The sequence below is a fragment of the Metopolophium dirhodum genome, chromosome 7 (assembly GCF_019925205.1).
Source record: "Metopolophium dirhodum isolate CAU chromosome 7, ASM1992520v1, whole genome shotgun sequence".
NCBI lineage: Eukaryota > Metazoa > Arthropoda > Insecta > Hemiptera > Aphididae > Metopolophium > Metopolophium dirhodum.
The window spans coordinates 35,883,017-35,902,366 of NC_083566.1; the positions used below are offsets into that span (position 1 = coordinate 35,883,017).

Sequence of the window (19,350 nt, forward strand, 5' to 3'; positions counted from 1 at the left end):
CAGGAATATCATAAGATTAAAACTCGCGAGATTGTAAAAATTTGTATGTTAATCGTACAGAAAAAAACATGCAAATCCTATCACTTCCCGTATGGAATATACTAACCACTATCCAGGCGTACAGTGTACCTATACATAAATGTATAATATTTAGTTGGTAATATTACGATGAAACTATACATGTGCCGAGTACAAAATTCGTTTTTCTATTAAAACGAAACTATATAATATTATACGTCCGGCGGGCGGTGCAGTTTAAAGAACCGTTTAAAATAGAGAGGTGGGTATTATAGAGTCATACCTCTAACACGAACGGGCGAAAGAAAAAACCGATTAATAAAGTCGAGATAACGAGCGCTCGCGACACGTTTAAACGGCGATGATCTGACGATTCCGTTTTGGGCGCGGAGAAAATAAAAATATGGGTCGTAACCCGCAATCGTACCTGTACAATAATTTATGCACAAAACGAAAACACTGTTTATTTCTCTCTCGTCCGTATAAAAATAAACAGCTATATAATATTATTATATTATTATATAAACGCGTGCGATATTTACCGAGCATAATAAATATTTTCGGAGCTGATGCGCACAGCGTAGAAGCTATCTATATATAATATGCTAACACATATAAAACGCATAATGGCTTGATAACTTGGCGATGACAATAAATTCTAATCGACCACAAACAGGAGAGTTTAGTAACGACGCCATTGCATGAAAACCAAAAACGAAATAGGTAGTTATGCATGGGCCATGGACTAATGAACGATTTTACTTGAAGCCGGAAGACACCACTCCACTCAAGGGTGAGAAGCAGTGCAACATTTGCGAGAGTCGAGAAGTCGTTCAATAATAACAGCCAATATCGTCAGTGTACCTTCGGACTTATACGGAAAGGATCTCAGATATGATCCAAGGGCGGGATTCACAGACGTTAAGTTTGGTTACCTATCACTAAATTAAGTTCACATGTTCATTTTTTCGTTTAGCTGTGTCTCTACTCTCTACAATAAACTGTGCAACGTTTATAATGTCGTCGTTTTAAGTCGACCATTTAAATTATTGAATAATAATATGCTCCTTATCTAGTTGTGCTTTTTAAAATATAAAAAGTTAAAAATAGTGAGTCCATCATAAGTCGACAGATGTGTGATGAAATAGGGTACTTTTCGAAACTGTTTCTAATATTATCATTTGAGGCATGACATCTATGCAGTGTTCTTTTGCATTTTCGGTTTTACATTCAATAGATGTGATTGCGGGTTCTATCAAAATGTCAATACTTTTATATCACATGTATATACTACAGAAAGAGTCAAGAACTACAACGACGATGAAACGCAAATAATAATAATAATAATAAAAAACCGAAAAACCGAACCTAGTGAGATTCGACTATCTATATAATATACTGGCCCTCAAGGCGAAAGTTACACGAAGGAGACTCGTTGCTATTATATATATGTACCACGGTATATGTATAATGTATATATATAAATATTGGTAGTTGGTACACTGCATCAGCAGTCGTCGACGGTCCTGCGGGAGGTCAAATTGTGGCAAGTGACCCTAAAAACCGGGCATCGAGCCCATAACATTATAATATGTGTGTGTATACCGGTCGTGGGCGTGTGTGCACGAGCTCATTGATAACGCGTAGATATATATATATATATATGCCCATTCAACTCGCGTGTGTGCGTGCGTAAGTACGCGTATATGTGTACTTTATATACATATATATTGGTATCCGCGCGTAAGCTTCGCGTATCCGTGTCCGGAAATTCCGGTTTTTAGCGTCGGCGACGCGACTTATATATTATATTATTGTGCATGTGTGTGAGCGGAACGTTTTCACACGCACGCGCGTCACCGACACAAAAGGCGCGGCTTCCGCCGAAAAGAAACTGATGTCGAGAAACGAAAAAATATATTAATATAGGTAGGTATAGGTAACGTGAAGAGGTATATACGTATTCGCATTGCAGTCGACGAACGAGAATTAATACGATGGGTACTGTATAATATTATTATGCAGGCCTAAACTCCGAAGTATCGCGATTTTTTTTCTTGTATTATCGATTTGAAATATTTTTTGGAGTATTTAAAATTTAAAATTGTGTTAATACTAATAAAAAAGAGTTCTAGCGAAATATTATTAACTACCAATTATATACCTAATGTATTGATTACCTATCGAGTATTGGACTCATAAAGTACCTATTATATCGATATCAAAAGTTTTGTATTCACTGTACTTCACGGTCGATTTTCTCATAACATACACACTTGGCCCTATATTCCGACCCGCTTCCGTTTATGACGATTTTTCGTATTCCTTAAGTCCTAAAGTCCTAGTCTCAAGATAACTATAGCATGTGGGTTCCGTGTGAATTGTTCTATTTCTTCGCTACTACGCACAGACGATTTTTTTTTTTTTTTATTGACTTTCAACGTCGAATGACATCAGATTGCAACAAGTCATCAGTAATATTATTATTTATTACCTAGGTATACTAAATGTATATAAAAAAACGATTATCTATTGAATTATTTGAATTGGCACAGTCGATACTTTTGATGATCAAATAATATTCCAGTCATTCTTTTTAGTATTCTATAAAAAAAAATATCGTTTCAGTGGTTTATAATTTTTTAGTAAATAAAACATATGATATAGGTAACTGACAATGTTTAAACATGTACGAGTTTTTAAAAAACTTGCGTCCCGGGTGCAGTTGGGTGCAATCTGTGCTTATTTTAATCCGACCCAAATCACTGCTATTATATTATCATTTAGGCGACGGCGTTTTTCAATTACGCCGCGCGTTGATCACAATTCACAATATAATATATATTATATTTATTATTATTATTAATAACATAACGCGTACACGTAGGACATACGAACCACGAGCGCGTGCACCTTTCTATATAATATACTGTGTAATATGTATACTCTCGATGATGAAGATGATGATGATAATGATAATAATAATAATAATATTATTAAAATTTGTTATAGAAACGGGTGGACCACTGGGGGGCGTCGGAAAGCGCGTTATCCGTGACGAATTTCCCGCCATTGGTCAAAACAATGGTAGTCAGTTGTTGCGCAATGATCGCTGCTACACACGCACACGTGAATATAGATCTTTTATATTATCATATATATATTTATTTATATAGCTATACACAAATCGGATTCTCGGCTGTGATAATATTATATAATGTGTATAAGAGCCCAAGGTGTGCGGCGCGTAAAAATATATCGAACTCGCGTGTGTGTGTGTGTGTGTGAGTGAATAATAATAAAAATAAAATATATACATAATATTCTCGCGGCTTTCTATTCAGCCGTGTGCGGTTTCCTATTGTTCTAAAATAATAATAATATAATGTGCGGCGCGCGAGCAAGCCTCTATACCTACGGATAACGACCCGAAAATAATGTATTCTAATTTCGATACCTCTCGCGAACGGCGGCAGCCTATACTCCCACCGAGGCATGAGACGACGTACTATATTATATGGCAGGTATATAGGTTTACTATCGGCAGCAGTATAATATATAATAATATAAAATACGTCTATAGACATAATACAACAACAACGACGACGACGACAACAACAACAACACAACAACAATAATAATAATAACAATAATAATGATATGTACGCGGGGTGATTACGTGTAATATATTATAACGAAATAATAATATATAATAACAGCAGCCGCCGTGAGGTCGGGACGGTGGCGACAAAAAGTAGGTTAATAATTCTCTGAGCTTGTGTTGTTCGAGACGACGATGATTGTCGTAACGGGAAATCCGATCGACGGCTGCGGCCATCGATCATCGTCAAATATGCGATTGAATATAATATTATCCGTCGTTGTATGGTTTATTATACGTTTAGGCGTATGAGTAATATCGGCGTTTAACGGACGCGAATATATAAAAAAAAAATCGCGAATCGAAAATCCGACGCCGCGGCCATAACATTTCCGTACGCCTTGAAAACAACGGTCAACGATATATATATATTGTCGACTGCATGAATTCGGGTTTGGGGGAGACATTTTTTTCTTTAAACGATATATTATACAATATTTGTGCATATTTTACGTATGCAATATTTTTCTAAAATTATTGATATCTTTCTCGTTAAACCTCTGTCTCTCTTTCGCTAGACGGACCAAGTTGTATGCCACCTTTTTCCAACAACGCGTTGTCCCCTAAATTCTCTCTTTATATGCATATCTTGATATGATCTTGTTCATATTATATGAATATCCTGGCACGAGAGCGCCACGTGGCCGTCACGGCGGCAGCGTGCGATTTATCGCGCAGCAGTAGCAACATAATTAATACAATATTTGTCGGGCGCGCGTCCGCGACAAAACGTCCACTTCCGAATGTTTTTTAAAACTCTCATTAACTACTACTGCTACTACTTAGGCATTATGTATTATTATAATTTGTGTACGCTCCGGAATAACACAATGTGTGCGCGAGGCGTGTCGTCGATTATTAGTGTGTGTGTGTGCAATGTGCATACATAAGTATCTATAATATCATTATGTGTATAAATACACTCGAAACGAGTCTGTATAATGGCGCGAACCGTGATTATAGTAATTATTTTTATACAACCACGATTTTATGTTTTGACCGATTAGAATTTCACGCTTAATCGATCGGGAGGACCGTCCTAACATTATAATATTATCACGCAGTCCGCTCCCGCAGAAGCACACTATCTGCGAACGATTTTCGATCCAGCTGTTTATCGACGCGCGAATATGTGTGACCCACAGGCAATTGAGATCTATGTGTACCTATAGAGAATGACGTCGTACTATACATAAATGTGTCGTTTTTGCACCGAAAGGAGCACCTACGCCCCACGGGCATATACTTAATCTAGTTGTACTTGAGAGATCTTTTGAGATCTGAGTAATAGTCGATCGCGACAATCTAAAAATCAAATTTTGAAAAAAAAATCTTATCCATGTCAATCGGCATTTTTTAAGCGAACGTCAAGATACGACCCGTATTATGCGGTTTTATTAATTGTTTTAAAAATCATGTATTATAGGAAATACCTACTACAGAGGGATAATTTCACCTCGGGGGATGTTGGACATAAATACACAATTATACATAATATACTTAAGCGATTTACGAACACAATACGCAGAAATCGTGTATGAGCAAACTTCCATTTCTTTTGAACCATTTTTTTTTTTTTTTTTTGATAAGTCGTGTTTAATATAATATATATACCTATGTATGAGTTGATACTATATGTGTGCATAATATTACTATACATGTATATTACTGGGCAGTGATTGCGATCGGTTGAATCTATTTCATCTACCGCCAAGTCTCTCTCACACTCTCTCTCTCTCTCTCTCTACACGCTATACCTATATGTATATAGGTATATCAACATACCAGTGCCGCCTTTTTTCTATTTTATTATTATTATTATTTTTTTATTCTTCTATTCGCGTGCGCGCGCGAGCTAACGCACATTTTATCCTTTTACACCTCGACCGTTGCGCCGAGTCGAGAAGAGACCATTGTTGCCGACCGTCCGAGCCATAAATCAACCGCTGCAAAACCGTTTCTTATTCGCCGACGCCGACTGGGGCACCTGTTGTCGTCGTCGGACCGCGTTGAATATACTTATGCACACACTCTCGCACTGCAAGTATAATATATACATATGCAACGCGATGCAAAACCGCGTTATAATATCTCGCGACCGGCCTCCGCCGCCAGGTAACACCTCCGCCGACAGTGTGAGTCCGATAGCTGCAAATAGTGTCCGATTGTCCGAACAGAGCTATGTGCCCGCGTTCGGGGCCGCCGCCGTGATTTTGTACGTACACGCAAAGTATGATAATAATATAACGTGGTATATATAAAGCGCGACATATTATAAATTATAATATATACAGACACACACACTGCCGCTCTGAAGAATGCGTCGACGGCAACGAGTCAATCGTCGACGCGATGCTGCGCGTGATAACCGGCCGCGGTCTGTCATCTCGCGATTGTTCGGCGCGCGCGTGCGATAGTATTTCGATAAAAATCGAAGTCATCTCACAGGTACGGCCACGGGTTCAGTAGTTCCGCAGTTTTGAGTCACACTTTGATCGTTTTTTAATAGTCCGCGGAGAAGAAAATTCTTAATTTTGGGTGCCGTTGTTTCGGTTTAAAAAACGCCGAGAAGGAAATATCAAGATAAGTAGTAATAATAGGGATAGAAAATATTAACAAAACAACTGTTTTTAACGCGGAACACGCAATCCTACGCAAAAAGTCTCTACAGGAAAACCCAGATAAATCAAGAGTCGCCATTTAAACAGCTTCCTGGGCTATAAATATGACGCGTATTAGGTACTTATACCTAACATGGTACGACGCCGAGGAATTCGCATGAAGACTTTATATAGCTTCTCAAAAAGTTTATAAATTTTTTAGATCTAACTATAAACGTAGATATGTGTTATGTGCGCGTCTACAAAATGAAAGAATTTCGGCCACCTGCAGAAACGGCATGTACCTATACCATAATAATACCTACGTATAATATAGGTATGTCTGTAATACGCATATTACATATTATAGGTATTCGCGTACATTATACGCGTGGCGGTCGGGCATAACACTTTGCATCGCGTTCCAATGATGAGGATTTTATAATGTTATATTAAATTTTTTTCTCTATAGTATAGTAGGTTTTTCTTTTTGATTATCGAACGCGCGGTCGTATAATACACTGCAGTATATAACTGTGTTTCCGGACTGCGAAATTCCGGATGCGGGAAATATTCAGGCAGTGGGCGTGACACACGATCGAAATGAATAACGTTGTCCGCGGCTGAGCTTCACAACACATTATATATTTCTATAATATTCTGCACAGCTCGACGACGACCGCAAACGTTAATTTCGCGTGTACAAATGAAGCACGTTTTTGGCCCGTTTTTTTTTTCGTTTTGCGCACACGTCTTGCGGTCGGTATATTCGCGTATAATATTTTTAGGTATATGCGCCGACTGATGGAATACTTGAAATATCCGGATATTGTGATTATATTATAGTCAACAGTCGGCATATACAAGGTGTATAGTTGCGGTGTTTGTCCCAAATTATTGAAACGTTTATTATTGTCATAATATTTTTATAATATGATTTAGTACAACTGTCAATCGCATAAAGAGCATAAACTAGAGAGAGAGCCATAGTTATAATAATATAGCCTGCACGGTAGTGGCGGTATACTACGATTCAAAAAAAATATATATTTGCGTTCGTGTTTCTTTAAAATCTCTAGGGTAGATGAAAAAGTTTAATAACTTATTTTTATTAATTAGGTATTAATTAGTACCTTTAGTTATTGATACTTTTAAAGTTACGGTAAATGTAAACGAGAACAATCACTAAAAGGCGATCATCATTCCTGTACATGAATTATTTTCGGGTATTGTAAAAATATTAGACTTCACATATTGTGGTCATGGTATAGGTTATGCAGCTACAGGTTATGTATCGAATACGTAGCTCCCTTTCGAACCGAATGCAATATAAAAAAAATCAAAAGCCCCTAACTGTTTTTGTAACGCATTCCTCTAAGTGGCAATACCTACTTTTTATTTTCAACGATTTAAATACAAAACTAAAATTAAACTATAAAATTGAACATACGTCTGCCTATACATCAGGATAGATACGACTCGGATATAAAACACACACATATTTTGAAGCTGAAAAAATCTCGGAATTCGCCCTCACATCAATGGTCACTTTGCAGCAAATACCTGTATAGTTTATAATGTTTATATCTACACAACCAATACCTATACGTAAATCGTAATTATATATACATTTCCGTCCTAGCCCCTAGGCCGACATTTCAGAGTGACAGCAGCCGCATGACGTCACACACAATATACGGTACCGAGAGATTTATCGCACGCGGGAAGACGTCCTCAACACGACAAACGTATAATATAATATAAAGTCGTCGCCGCCGCAATCCTTTCGAAGGTTTGCGTGACGGTTATATCGATGTGGGTCATCGGAAAAGTTCAATATTATAACGCCGCGCTAACGATGGACATCAAGTACAAATATTATATAAGTTTTTGAAACATTTTAAAATAATATTTTACTATAATATTATGTTATATGGGTGTAATAATTATGATATATAATGAACGGTTCCAACTTTCCGTCATCACTTCGCGTTAAAACCAAAGTTTATACCTAATTATAGTATTAAATTTATAGACGTGATAAGATTTAGCATGCGTATACTGTTTACGCACGGATGCAGACGGAAAATATTTAACTTCTTGGGCACATATAGATCGCATGTAGGTATTGCATGATGATGTGTTAATGGTGTATAGAAAAATAATGTTTAATGTAAATAATATATAATATATAAATGGAGTTACATACCTTCGACGAGCGACGTGAGCAGCGTTACGTTTGCGGCCTTTCTTCGTCCGGCCGGCAGGTTTAGGCCGATTTTTTCGAGTTTTTCGCGCAGTAGCCGTCCACCGTTTTTGGATTTTGCTCTGAAAAATTTCCAAAACAAACGTGTTGTTTTATTGCTATATCGACGTTTTTATAATATATTATATGGCCTTATATTATACGAAAATCGAGCAATTCGTGTATAAAACCTGCAGACATCATCGTCCACCGCGATTCTTAAATTATTGTACCACGAACGACGCGAACTTTTATATATATATATAACATTGTATTTGATTGCTTAAATATTGTATCATCTTAATCAATTATTTATAACTTGCTCATTTGTAACCATTTCTTTTGATTTCTAATAAAAATAAAAAAATACTATGGTATGACCACAATAGAATATATATCACTCGTATTCCGTTAGATCGATTCCTAAAATAGTATATAGGCAGGCACCTAATTTAAAACTGAGAGAATGCGCGCTGTAGCAGCAACAATTTACAATAATTATCCAGCATTAACTTGGAAAACAATGTCGTTGACTGTTGTTTTTGAAAAAAGTGTCGAAACCGGCGTTATTCATTCAGAACGATACGCGTACCAATATGAACGAAACCAGTCGAATTTCCGATTCCGCGAGTTTCATTCATGTACCTTGAAACTAGATAGGTAGCTGAATATTTATGACTGCACTGGGTGGCGGCATCGTTTGGGTCGACAAAAATAAAATAAAAACTTGTTAATATAACCTATTATATACGGCGAATATGTTATACGATACACCAAAAACACGTGTATTCGTAGTCCGCTGTTAAGACAAATCGCATTTTTGTTAACCGACTGCACGTATAATATTATAATGATTTATACCATAAAATAAATACCGTTTCCCATACCATTGTCGTTGTTATCAATAAATTTAGGTATCTGTGCGCCGACTACACTCCCGGTATTCGAGACCGCGATAACGTCGTCAAATACACTATTACACGCTTGTCCAGTATAGCCTATAGGCGACTGTTGTAGACTTAAGATTGGCTATCAAGGAAATTCACCTACCCCCAAACACGTGAAATAGCGCTATCAATTTGCAGCTTTAAGGCTAACGATTTATTTGAAGCATATTATATAAGCTGTACGCAAACGTCTAGCTCCGTATTTATTTACCGTCTCTAAGACTTTTAAAAAATAAACAAATAATTCAAAAGTTGATATTATGGTTTTATAAAATATAGTTATGATGATTTATGATTAAAGTCCCGGTAAAAATCTCAAGTCCGCCTTGTATACACAAATTTAGATATATGCCGCACGAAAGATATTATATAAGTTGGATCATATTATTGGATGTCACCTAACGCATATTATAAGAGTGCGCTCGACTAATCCCCCCACCAAAGCTTCCAATATAAGTACCTACAATTATTATATAACTATCGTTTTTATTACGACAAGTCGACAAGGATCGTGGCAATTAAAGGACAAAGATGGCATGTATTCTATACACGCAGACTACGAAATCATTGTATCTATACATATAGTTGTATTATTATTAGGTATAATATGTTATCCGCGTATATTATAATAATGTATAATATATAATATAATAAGTGTCGTGTCGCGTATAGGCGTAAAATGATTAAAACCCTCGACGACGACGAGCGTCATAAAAACGCTGAAATAAAGGACTTTACGATTGATGAAACGTGTATATATTTTACTGGACATAAAAACGCGTTAAGTGACTTTTTTAGGGTGTACCCGATCGCGCGTGTTTTTAAGTGCTTAAACTATACATACTATACGGACACACACAACAGGTGTTCACTGACCATCGCGCGATGTGCTGCAACTCACGCCCGCGTATACGGCGTGTACCTATATAATATTATTATGTATATAATATATAGAAAGCTCCTCGTTTCCACCATCACTGGCTGATCGTTTGGAATTTTTTCTTTTTTTTAAAGCCGACAGTAAATTAAACGATGATCCTAAAGAATTTATTGCGTTTAATAATAATAAAAATAAAGAAAAAATAGGTAGGTACCTCCTATACCTCGTTTATATTATATTAATATAATAATAAAAATAAAACAGACATTAAATATTGGAGAAACAGTCTACTCGCGAGTCGTGGCCAAACCAAGTATTTGCGATTTGAAATTGTTAAAATAATGTCCTATAGGTACGCGCATTAACTATTATAATACACACATATTATTATACGCGCTGCATAATAATATTTTATATTATATAATAATAAATAGATACGTCTTGTACACGCGACGAAAAGTATCCCTTCGTCCAACAAGGGGTCACTGCGTTCATAAAGTTTAATACATTTTAATTTTCAGCGTACCTATTTTTATTTTTCACCACGATTATTATTGCAATTATTGATTATCTCTCACTATCGTTTTTAACGGTTAAATAAAATTAGTTGTCCGGCATAACTATGGACACGGTCGAGTTTCTACAGAAGTAACTTTTTACCGCGGAGATCTACCATGTTTTGGTTACATACCAATCGTGTAGCCAATTTGTGAGACAATTTGTGGTCGTTTTCCCTTTTTGTCCAAACTTGCACATATACACATATGCAGTAGTTCGCTCAGATTGTCCGATCACGTTTTATTCACGGGCACGTGTACGTCGGAATTGTTACAATAATAATACGATGAAAACCGTAAAGATTTTTTTTTTTTTTATTAGACAATAATATAATATTTACCTTCTGAGCACGCCACCCAATAGAGAGGCGTTCAGACATTCCGGAGGCGACAACCTGCGTTGGACTTCGCCGACGGTTACTTTGTACTTTGACGTAGAGCTGAGCAACGATAGACGTCCGGGTACGCTGCAAAACACGTCCGAAGGGGTAGTGGACATACCTATGGAATAAAAAATGACAATAGTTATGAAGAAAATAATATTATTATTGACAATTTCCGTAAGTTTTAAATAAAAATATCGCCAAATGATATAAATAATGTACCATTTTTTTTCACAAGGAAAACTGACTTTATTTTATGAGAATAATAATGAAATGTTATAGAGGATGACCCAGACAAAGATGGGCTGATAGAATCAAGGAAGCCCTCAGGATGACTGGGGTAGAGAACGCAGAGTAAGTGTCAATGGACAGCTTGTTGGGACGTTGTTGCTGCGATTATGAACTTTGATGGTCTTTAAGATATTTTAGAAGTAGAAGTAGAAGAATAAGGAAATGTAATATAATATAATATACATACAAATTATTATGATATACATGTATATAATATCACAATTTAAGAGTAATTATTGAGCTTTTCGATTCCACGAAACAATAAATGTTTCTATAGTTTAATTTTTATCGGTTGTTCAATGACTTCATTATAATGACAGTATAATATAGTATATAATAATATTACTACAACATATTTTTTATCTAGTCCTTATTTTTTATGACTATGTCTCATTCATATAATTTTACGGATGAATTCGGGATGATTTCGGAAACTGAACTCTATCTTTACTCAACGAATGGAGTAGATAAATTAAGAGTAATACGAAGATTAAATAACATTCACATATAAACAAAGCGTATATTGTATAGGGCCTTGAACATACTTAAACTAAATATGATAATCATCTATTTAACTAATGTAGATAACAAAACAAAATTAATATTTAAATATATTTTTTCAGAATTTTAAGTTTAAATGGTTGAACAATGTTAAAAAGTAGATACTATATACCTACAGCAGTCCTACGTTATTTTAAACATATAATAATTATTTTACTTTATTGCATTAAATCATCGCTGTAAATTTGTACTTAACTTAATTTAAATATTTTGGAAGAACATGTAATTCCATTGTATATGTAGGTACCTATATATATTATATTATATTTTTCAATTAATTTGGTCCCTTGAATGTTATTATATGATAAATAGTTTCAACTTCAAAAGTATAATATTATTACAATGTGTTATTGGCTCGAAGGAAATTAAGTGTATTAGAGGCGAGTACGCAAAAATGTTCATACTATTGTCAAAAAAAATTCCTATTTGTATATGAGAGTACCTATACTCATAATTTAATGTATACAATATAATTTAGACATTATAGTGTTTGACGAACATTTGGTCAACATTTTTAGCCGGAGGTAACGGTAATACACTGGAAAATATATCGAACACATGCGATACATATACACAACACAATATAATATGGGTATACGTCCACTCGAACGAAAACCCGCCTTCGGATACAATAATAATATTATAACGTCTCAGGTTCGGGCGGGAGGGTGCGGAATTATTGTGCAGCGTGTGTGTGCTTTTTCACAACATCGACAATGGGACTTTAAATAAAAAAAATTCGCTAACACGAACACAACAGATGTCCGCGCACGCCCCCCCGTCAAGTCATACGCGGCACACCCCAAATTAGCCGTCTATACGCGCAGTTTGTCGAGGGGGTGCCGTGTTTTTCTGGGCCGTTCCCGGTGGACGCCCCCAGAAATCGTAAAAAAATAACAAAAAAATAACACTGCCGTGTACGTGTATGAGCTGTTTAATATTATATACCTAACATGAGCGCCGCGCGTACCTACTTACCACCTCGTCAAATGTCGCATAATATATAGGTAGCTACCGCAGTACAATAGAGGTGTGAAACGCACGGTGGGAAGCGGAAACCAAAAGAAAAAAACATACTGAAACACTGTTTTCGTTATTTACAATATTATTCATAATCGAAAATTACACGCACATAGGTAGAGGTCGCGGTATTATGTGTATATTATATTATAACAGTGTCGCGCGATCGTTACATTAATAATAATAATTATTAAAAATCGCATGGGCATGCCATGTATACGCAATAATCATATAGAAGGATACTATATTGAATAATCACGGTGTGCGTACCTATACCTACACGCGGTATTGAATACAACGACAATAATACAATACAACACGTAAATGTATAATAATAATAATGACGACGGTCTCCAAAATGTGTTTTGCATATTATATTTTCCATCACGTCATTACTGCTGCGGCAGTTTATATACCATATTAAATAATATTTCATAATATTTCGAATTTTCGCCAAACGTGATTATTCGGAATTTTGCGGCGTCGGCGCGTCAGAAAGTATACATATATTATTATGTGTGTATGTGTGTGGAGTGTAGCGAGTGAGTGATCGACACGGGGAAAGATTTGCGCCCCCCATTCCATCACCCGTATAGTCATCGCCGTGAAAACCAGACGGCGGCGGTCTCTTCTCATTAGAGGGGTAAAAAAATCGACTCATAAACGTAATAACGAGCACGAAATCACGTTCGGCGCGCAACCCCTTTTTCCATTTAGCGAACAAATTTTCATCGTATTATTTTTTTTATTTTACAGAAATTATTATTTTTTTAACCGACGAGCATATAGGATGCTGCACTGGCGTATTGAATCATACACACATATTATATAAACATAGGACATGCAGTGTGGAGGGTGAGCTACGAAAGTCGTGTCGTCACGCAAGGTCTGTGCGCGTAGATATCGTTGCGGGATTCGTCGCGTGAAATGAAATATACAAAAGTACCTAACCGTCGGACCGGAACGGGAAAATCACGCGTGATAAAATTAAATAAATGTATATATATATAGAAATACGATTACACGCGACACACTCACTGATGCTTAATGAAATAATTATTCGAATGGGTTTATTAGGCTTGAAAATCGGGGGAGGGGGTGACGATTGCAGGCCGGGATACCTGGGAACCAGAGCCCCGGGGGCGAAAGGACCCTCGACATATCGTCGTCGTCAGCGGGACGTCGAACTTTTCCGTTTTATTGGCCCCGCCGGCCGGCCAATCAGCGAGACCGGTCGCTGTCGTCGTCGGTACCCAAACATAGGGGACGACGCGTTTCCACGAAAACTCAAAACTACTGCAGCGTACCGCGTGTACGGTGGGTGCGCGCGCGTAATTCGCGTTCCGTCGAGAAATATTAATCATTACGTTTACGATTTACACTACGACGATGGATAATTGAAATCGAAAACATAATTAAATATCACAAAGAAAATACGCGAATGCAGTCCGAGAGGACCGTCGTCGGGCGCACGCCCCTACATCATATATAATATAGCTGCTCGGAGTTTTGGACACACACGCGCGTCGAACCGGTATAAGGCCAATTATTCGCGCGTGTGCCATTCGAACGTATATATATATACATGTTTAAAATATATAGTAGCACGGCGTCAAGCGTTTACATACGATTATTTTTTTCCGAGCAAACACATAAGTAATATATTATAATATTAGGCATATCAAATGTACGAAGGTACTTACGTTTTAGTAGCGGCAAGTCGTTCATAAACGAACTGCTGTCGTCCACGTTGTGTTCCTGTTGGGGAAAAAAAATGAACGAAAAAATAAATAATCAGTCGTAATACTACGGCAAACGCGGTATTATTACAATAATATATAATATTATATTGTAAGTATAATATAATTACACGGTTACGTATTACCTGTACGTGTATGCCGGGCAGGTACCCATATTACGCGTACCGGCGATATCGTGATATTACGGAGAACGGGCTACTGCTTGATTGCGGTTGTATATAAAATAATAATGATAATAATATTGTTACCATTATAACGGCGATTGCACTCTGGTATCATTATTATTATTTTAAAAAGCGCGCGCACGAGATTATTGAGATTATTATTATGCGTCGTCGTCTTCGCCACCACTGCGCACACGATAATAATATTATCGTGTATATATATTATAATATCACGTACGGGGAATCGTCTTCGTCCGAACGCGTATATATAGTAGTAACGTGGCCGTACACGTATAATGTAATATTTTTATTACACGAGGTACCTACCTATCTATACGTATAATATTATTATATTTTCGATAATAATAATTACCATCAACCTCGGCCGGAGATAAATCGAACGCAAAAGGCCACTTAAAAAAAACGAAAACGCGCGTTTCGGATTTATAATATTTTATCATGCGTACGCGCGCTTACGATATATACATAATAATAATAATATATTACCTATGTATATATATTTTTTTTTAAATATTATTTCGGGGACGTAACGAGTTATGGGCGCACCCGATTAAAAAAAAATTAAAACGCGGCCGTATCTCGGGAGCCGTGGTCCGCCGACACACGCTGCATCACACACACACACACACACACACACACATGGGTTAGTATTATATGCTACCACCACACTCGTCATGTCTACCGTATATCATATCATAATATACATTATATCCCGTATGTGTACAAGAATATATAGGTATATGTACATATAAAATATACACGGGACAGTATATTAAAATAATGCGCTTATAACGGCGGCGGCGGCGGTTCTCCTACAGGAGGAGTGTCCGGATCGGTAAAACCTATCAGAAAGTATATAATATATACGTGTACTACGGCCGGCCTATGTGCCAATAACAATAATTGATATCGTATACATTATATACGTGTTCGTTTAAATGCCGAAGAGACCTACAACAGCAGCCGCGTATACTGCTACTACTGCTTTTCCGCTTGTGATCGGGCGACGGCATTAATTATTACTGTCGACTGCGTATAGCTATAGGTACTATTTGCAGTCATTAAACCTACGGTATTCCGGTGTATTTGCTAGTAATATCTTGGGCTCAAACTTTAAAAACGCAATGTAGATAGGTAACCTGACTATTTGAATATCTGGCGGACATGGCTTTTTTACGTAAATGAACATTGTGGCCATCTCAGACTTTCAATGATGAAGAAAACAAATGTTTTAATTTTTTATTGTGTAACGGAAAATTACGTTGGACTACAATGAATTTGGCTCTCCATATTATTAATATAAACATCCAAAATAGTATTTCGTAAAATATCGATTTTTTTTCTGGTACAAACACTGTTAAACTTATGAGCACCGTCTTCCCTGTATCGTATATAATACCATAGAAGGCGCATCCAATTAAAATAATTATACAAACAGCTATTGGCGTATTCGTTATTGGCGCGCAGACAATTTGTCTCGTTACGAAGTAATATAGCCCTACAACGGCGCAGTTATTCGTTGATCGGAATTATTCAAACGATAGAAAGTTTACGTATTCTGGGGTAGAGGGTTTAGGGGTTCAAAATAACATTGTATGAGGTATAAGCGAGAGATTGATCTGTAACGCGCGGGTTTGTTATTGAAATACCATAAGCGTTTCTTTACATTTGCTATACTACCTACACCCTGATCGGTGATCACCCAATTAAAAATAATAATATTTCGTGGTCAACAAGCTTGTATAGAGCGGACAGTCTGCTACACCGGCGGTCGTACAATTCGCGGGGAAAATTCCTGCGCGCGCGGTACTCTGCTGCAATGATTGTCGGCGGTGCTTTTGTTTGTGTAATTAAAAATCGTCGGATCATCGTCAGATCAACGCGCGCGTTCCGAATAATCTCATCAATCATTGGCCAGGCACGGCATCGTCTATTACACACGGTGCACACGTTATAGGTATATAGGTGCCTACTGCCTAAATCATTATATAGATACAGTCGAGTTGCGATAACTCGAACTTCGATAACTCAAAAATCTTGACTTTGATACTAGAATTTTTTTTAAAATTTCCACGAGTAACACTAGATTTTTTTATACAGACAATTGTGATAAATAGTTCGGTCGATCCTATATTGTAACTGGGTGATTATTTCAGTGTCATAAGAATATATTATATGCTTAAAAAAGTAAAAACAAAGACGGTAAACATGATTGACAAATTGTGGCTGACTTCTTGTGTGTATAAACTTGTATTTATTAACAAACTACATTTTAAACGTAATATGCTAACGATGCTGTACGTTGGCTGTTGTAGTCAGCGGACTGTTAACAGATGACGAAATCACTGGTGTCAATAATATATCAAATAATAGTGATTCCAAAAATTATGAGTCCCAGAAATAATCTTCAAATAAACATGAAACTTAGAAAATGTAATTAATAAACTGCAGCCGAGACGTCAAATATCAATAACCAAAGAATTGTTCTAATGACATGCAATAGGTACTGTATAATTTATAGCACTGAGTCTTATTAATTTTTTTTTTACTATATCTTTGGGAAATTAGAGTTAGTTATCTAGAATATTAATTCGAAATTAGTTATCGAAGCGATATTTTTATACATCTTCAAGTTCGCAAGGTATCGCAACTATCGACCGTATAACTATAAATATATAGGTACTTTGGTGCACGTCGAATCGTACGCATATAGGTACGGGTAGTTTTCTTAGCTCACGTATATGATCAATAAGCGCGTTATACCAAACCTATATCGTGGTTATGTATAATATACTATATATAGTATACAATGTATGGGTGTAGGACGTAAGGATTCGCGCAATACCGAAAACAAGCAAAATATTTTTACCCTCCGCCGACGGAGCTTGCTGGTTATAACGCGTTATTTATATACTTGTTAAAAGCAACCGGTAATCAACCGACGACGACCGGTTCAACCCTCTCCCGGTCGATATGAGGCGTGTCTCCGGACACCCGCGGTGTAGGGCTGCTGCAGCCCCCTCGCGCGTAATACCAGAATAATATACTGCAGGTACCTACGCGTTATATTGTAATTATGATGGTACAAATAATATGGTGGTTATAAATCACGGTAAAATTAATAATCAATAGATCGGAACGCGATGACTCACCTGAGCTTCTTCCACCACGCTGGACAGGGCGTTGTGCAGGACCAACGAGTCCTCCAGGCCCGGGTGCGACTGGACGAGCACGTCGCCTCGGCCTCGAACTCCGCCGACGCCGGAACCGTACTCGCCACCTCGGGAACGACCGCTCTCGTACGGGAAAGAAGGGTGCATGTTGCCCTGTGAATCAATAACAAAAATCACGTTACTATATATATTATATTGTGTCGTTTAGTGAAATCGTAAAATATTTGTGAGATCTCACAGCACATGATAATATATACTATTATTACAAAATGTTAGGTACAATAACTAATACGGATTTACATTTGCCGGATGAACATAATATTTGTCATCTATAGCCGGAACATATAATACCTGTATAATTCGAACTTCTTTATACGTATATCGTATATTCGTATGGTATAAGAGATAAGCATATACGGCTGTACCTAACCATTATAAGTGCTGAGATAAAATTTAGATTTTCTTAAGGTTGGGATATAGGTTTGTAGTTTGTACCTACATCATACATAGCACATCAAATATATCACATCAAATATATCAATATCTGTATATATAGGTATAGAATATAACAGTGATACCAAAAAACATGACATAAATAACTGATATATTCTCAAAAAAAATTGTAATTGTAATTTCAATACAAAAATTGTATGTTATTATATCATGTGAAAATAGTAAATACGTTATAATATTATACTCGTAGGTAGTATCTATATATAAATTACACTATATCTAATATCTATATGATAAATGAAAAATCGTATATTCTAAAATCCGGATAACTACTCCGTTCGGGACGTCTGAATGAATCCCAATAATATCAAATTATTAACACTCTCGACGATTACGTTTACATATCAGTTACGTGTATTAATGAAAAAAAATAGTTTCTAGTATTTATATCAACGTAGACGTCGCAATTTTATGACGTGGTGTATGTGCAGTGTGTGTCGTGTGTGTGGTCACATCGTCGTCGGCCTATTACAGGTACGACTAGCGTGAACAATTTATTGAAATGTGCGTATACTATGACATATAAATTACTACCCGACACACTAGATCGCATACG

At 36.7% G+C, this 19,350-nt stretch overlaps 1 protein-coding gene across 6 annotated transcripts in view; it reads right to left on the reverse strand.

The window, feature by feature from the left end:
- The window catches only part of LOC132949565 (transcription factor AP-2-epsilon), a 187,567-nt gene that overhangs the window by 10,060 nt on the left and 158,157 nt on the right, over window positions 1-19,350 (reverse strand). For all 6 annotated transcript variants that reach the window (XM_061020516.1, XM_061020520.1, XM_061020519.1 and 3 more), the window contains 4 exons: window positions 18,261-18,434; window positions 14,867-14,921; window positions 11,250-11,409; window positions 8,489-8,607 (listed from right to left, as the gene is read on the reverse strand). In XM_061020516.1, coding sequence (XP_060876499.1) covers window positions 8,489-8,607; window positions 11,250-11,409; window positions 14,867-14,921; window positions 18,261-18,434 — 508 coding nt within the window. The remainder of the gene's footprint in view (window positions 1-8,488; window positions 8,608-11,249; window positions 11,410-14,866; window positions 14,922-18,260; window positions 18,435-19,350) is intronic.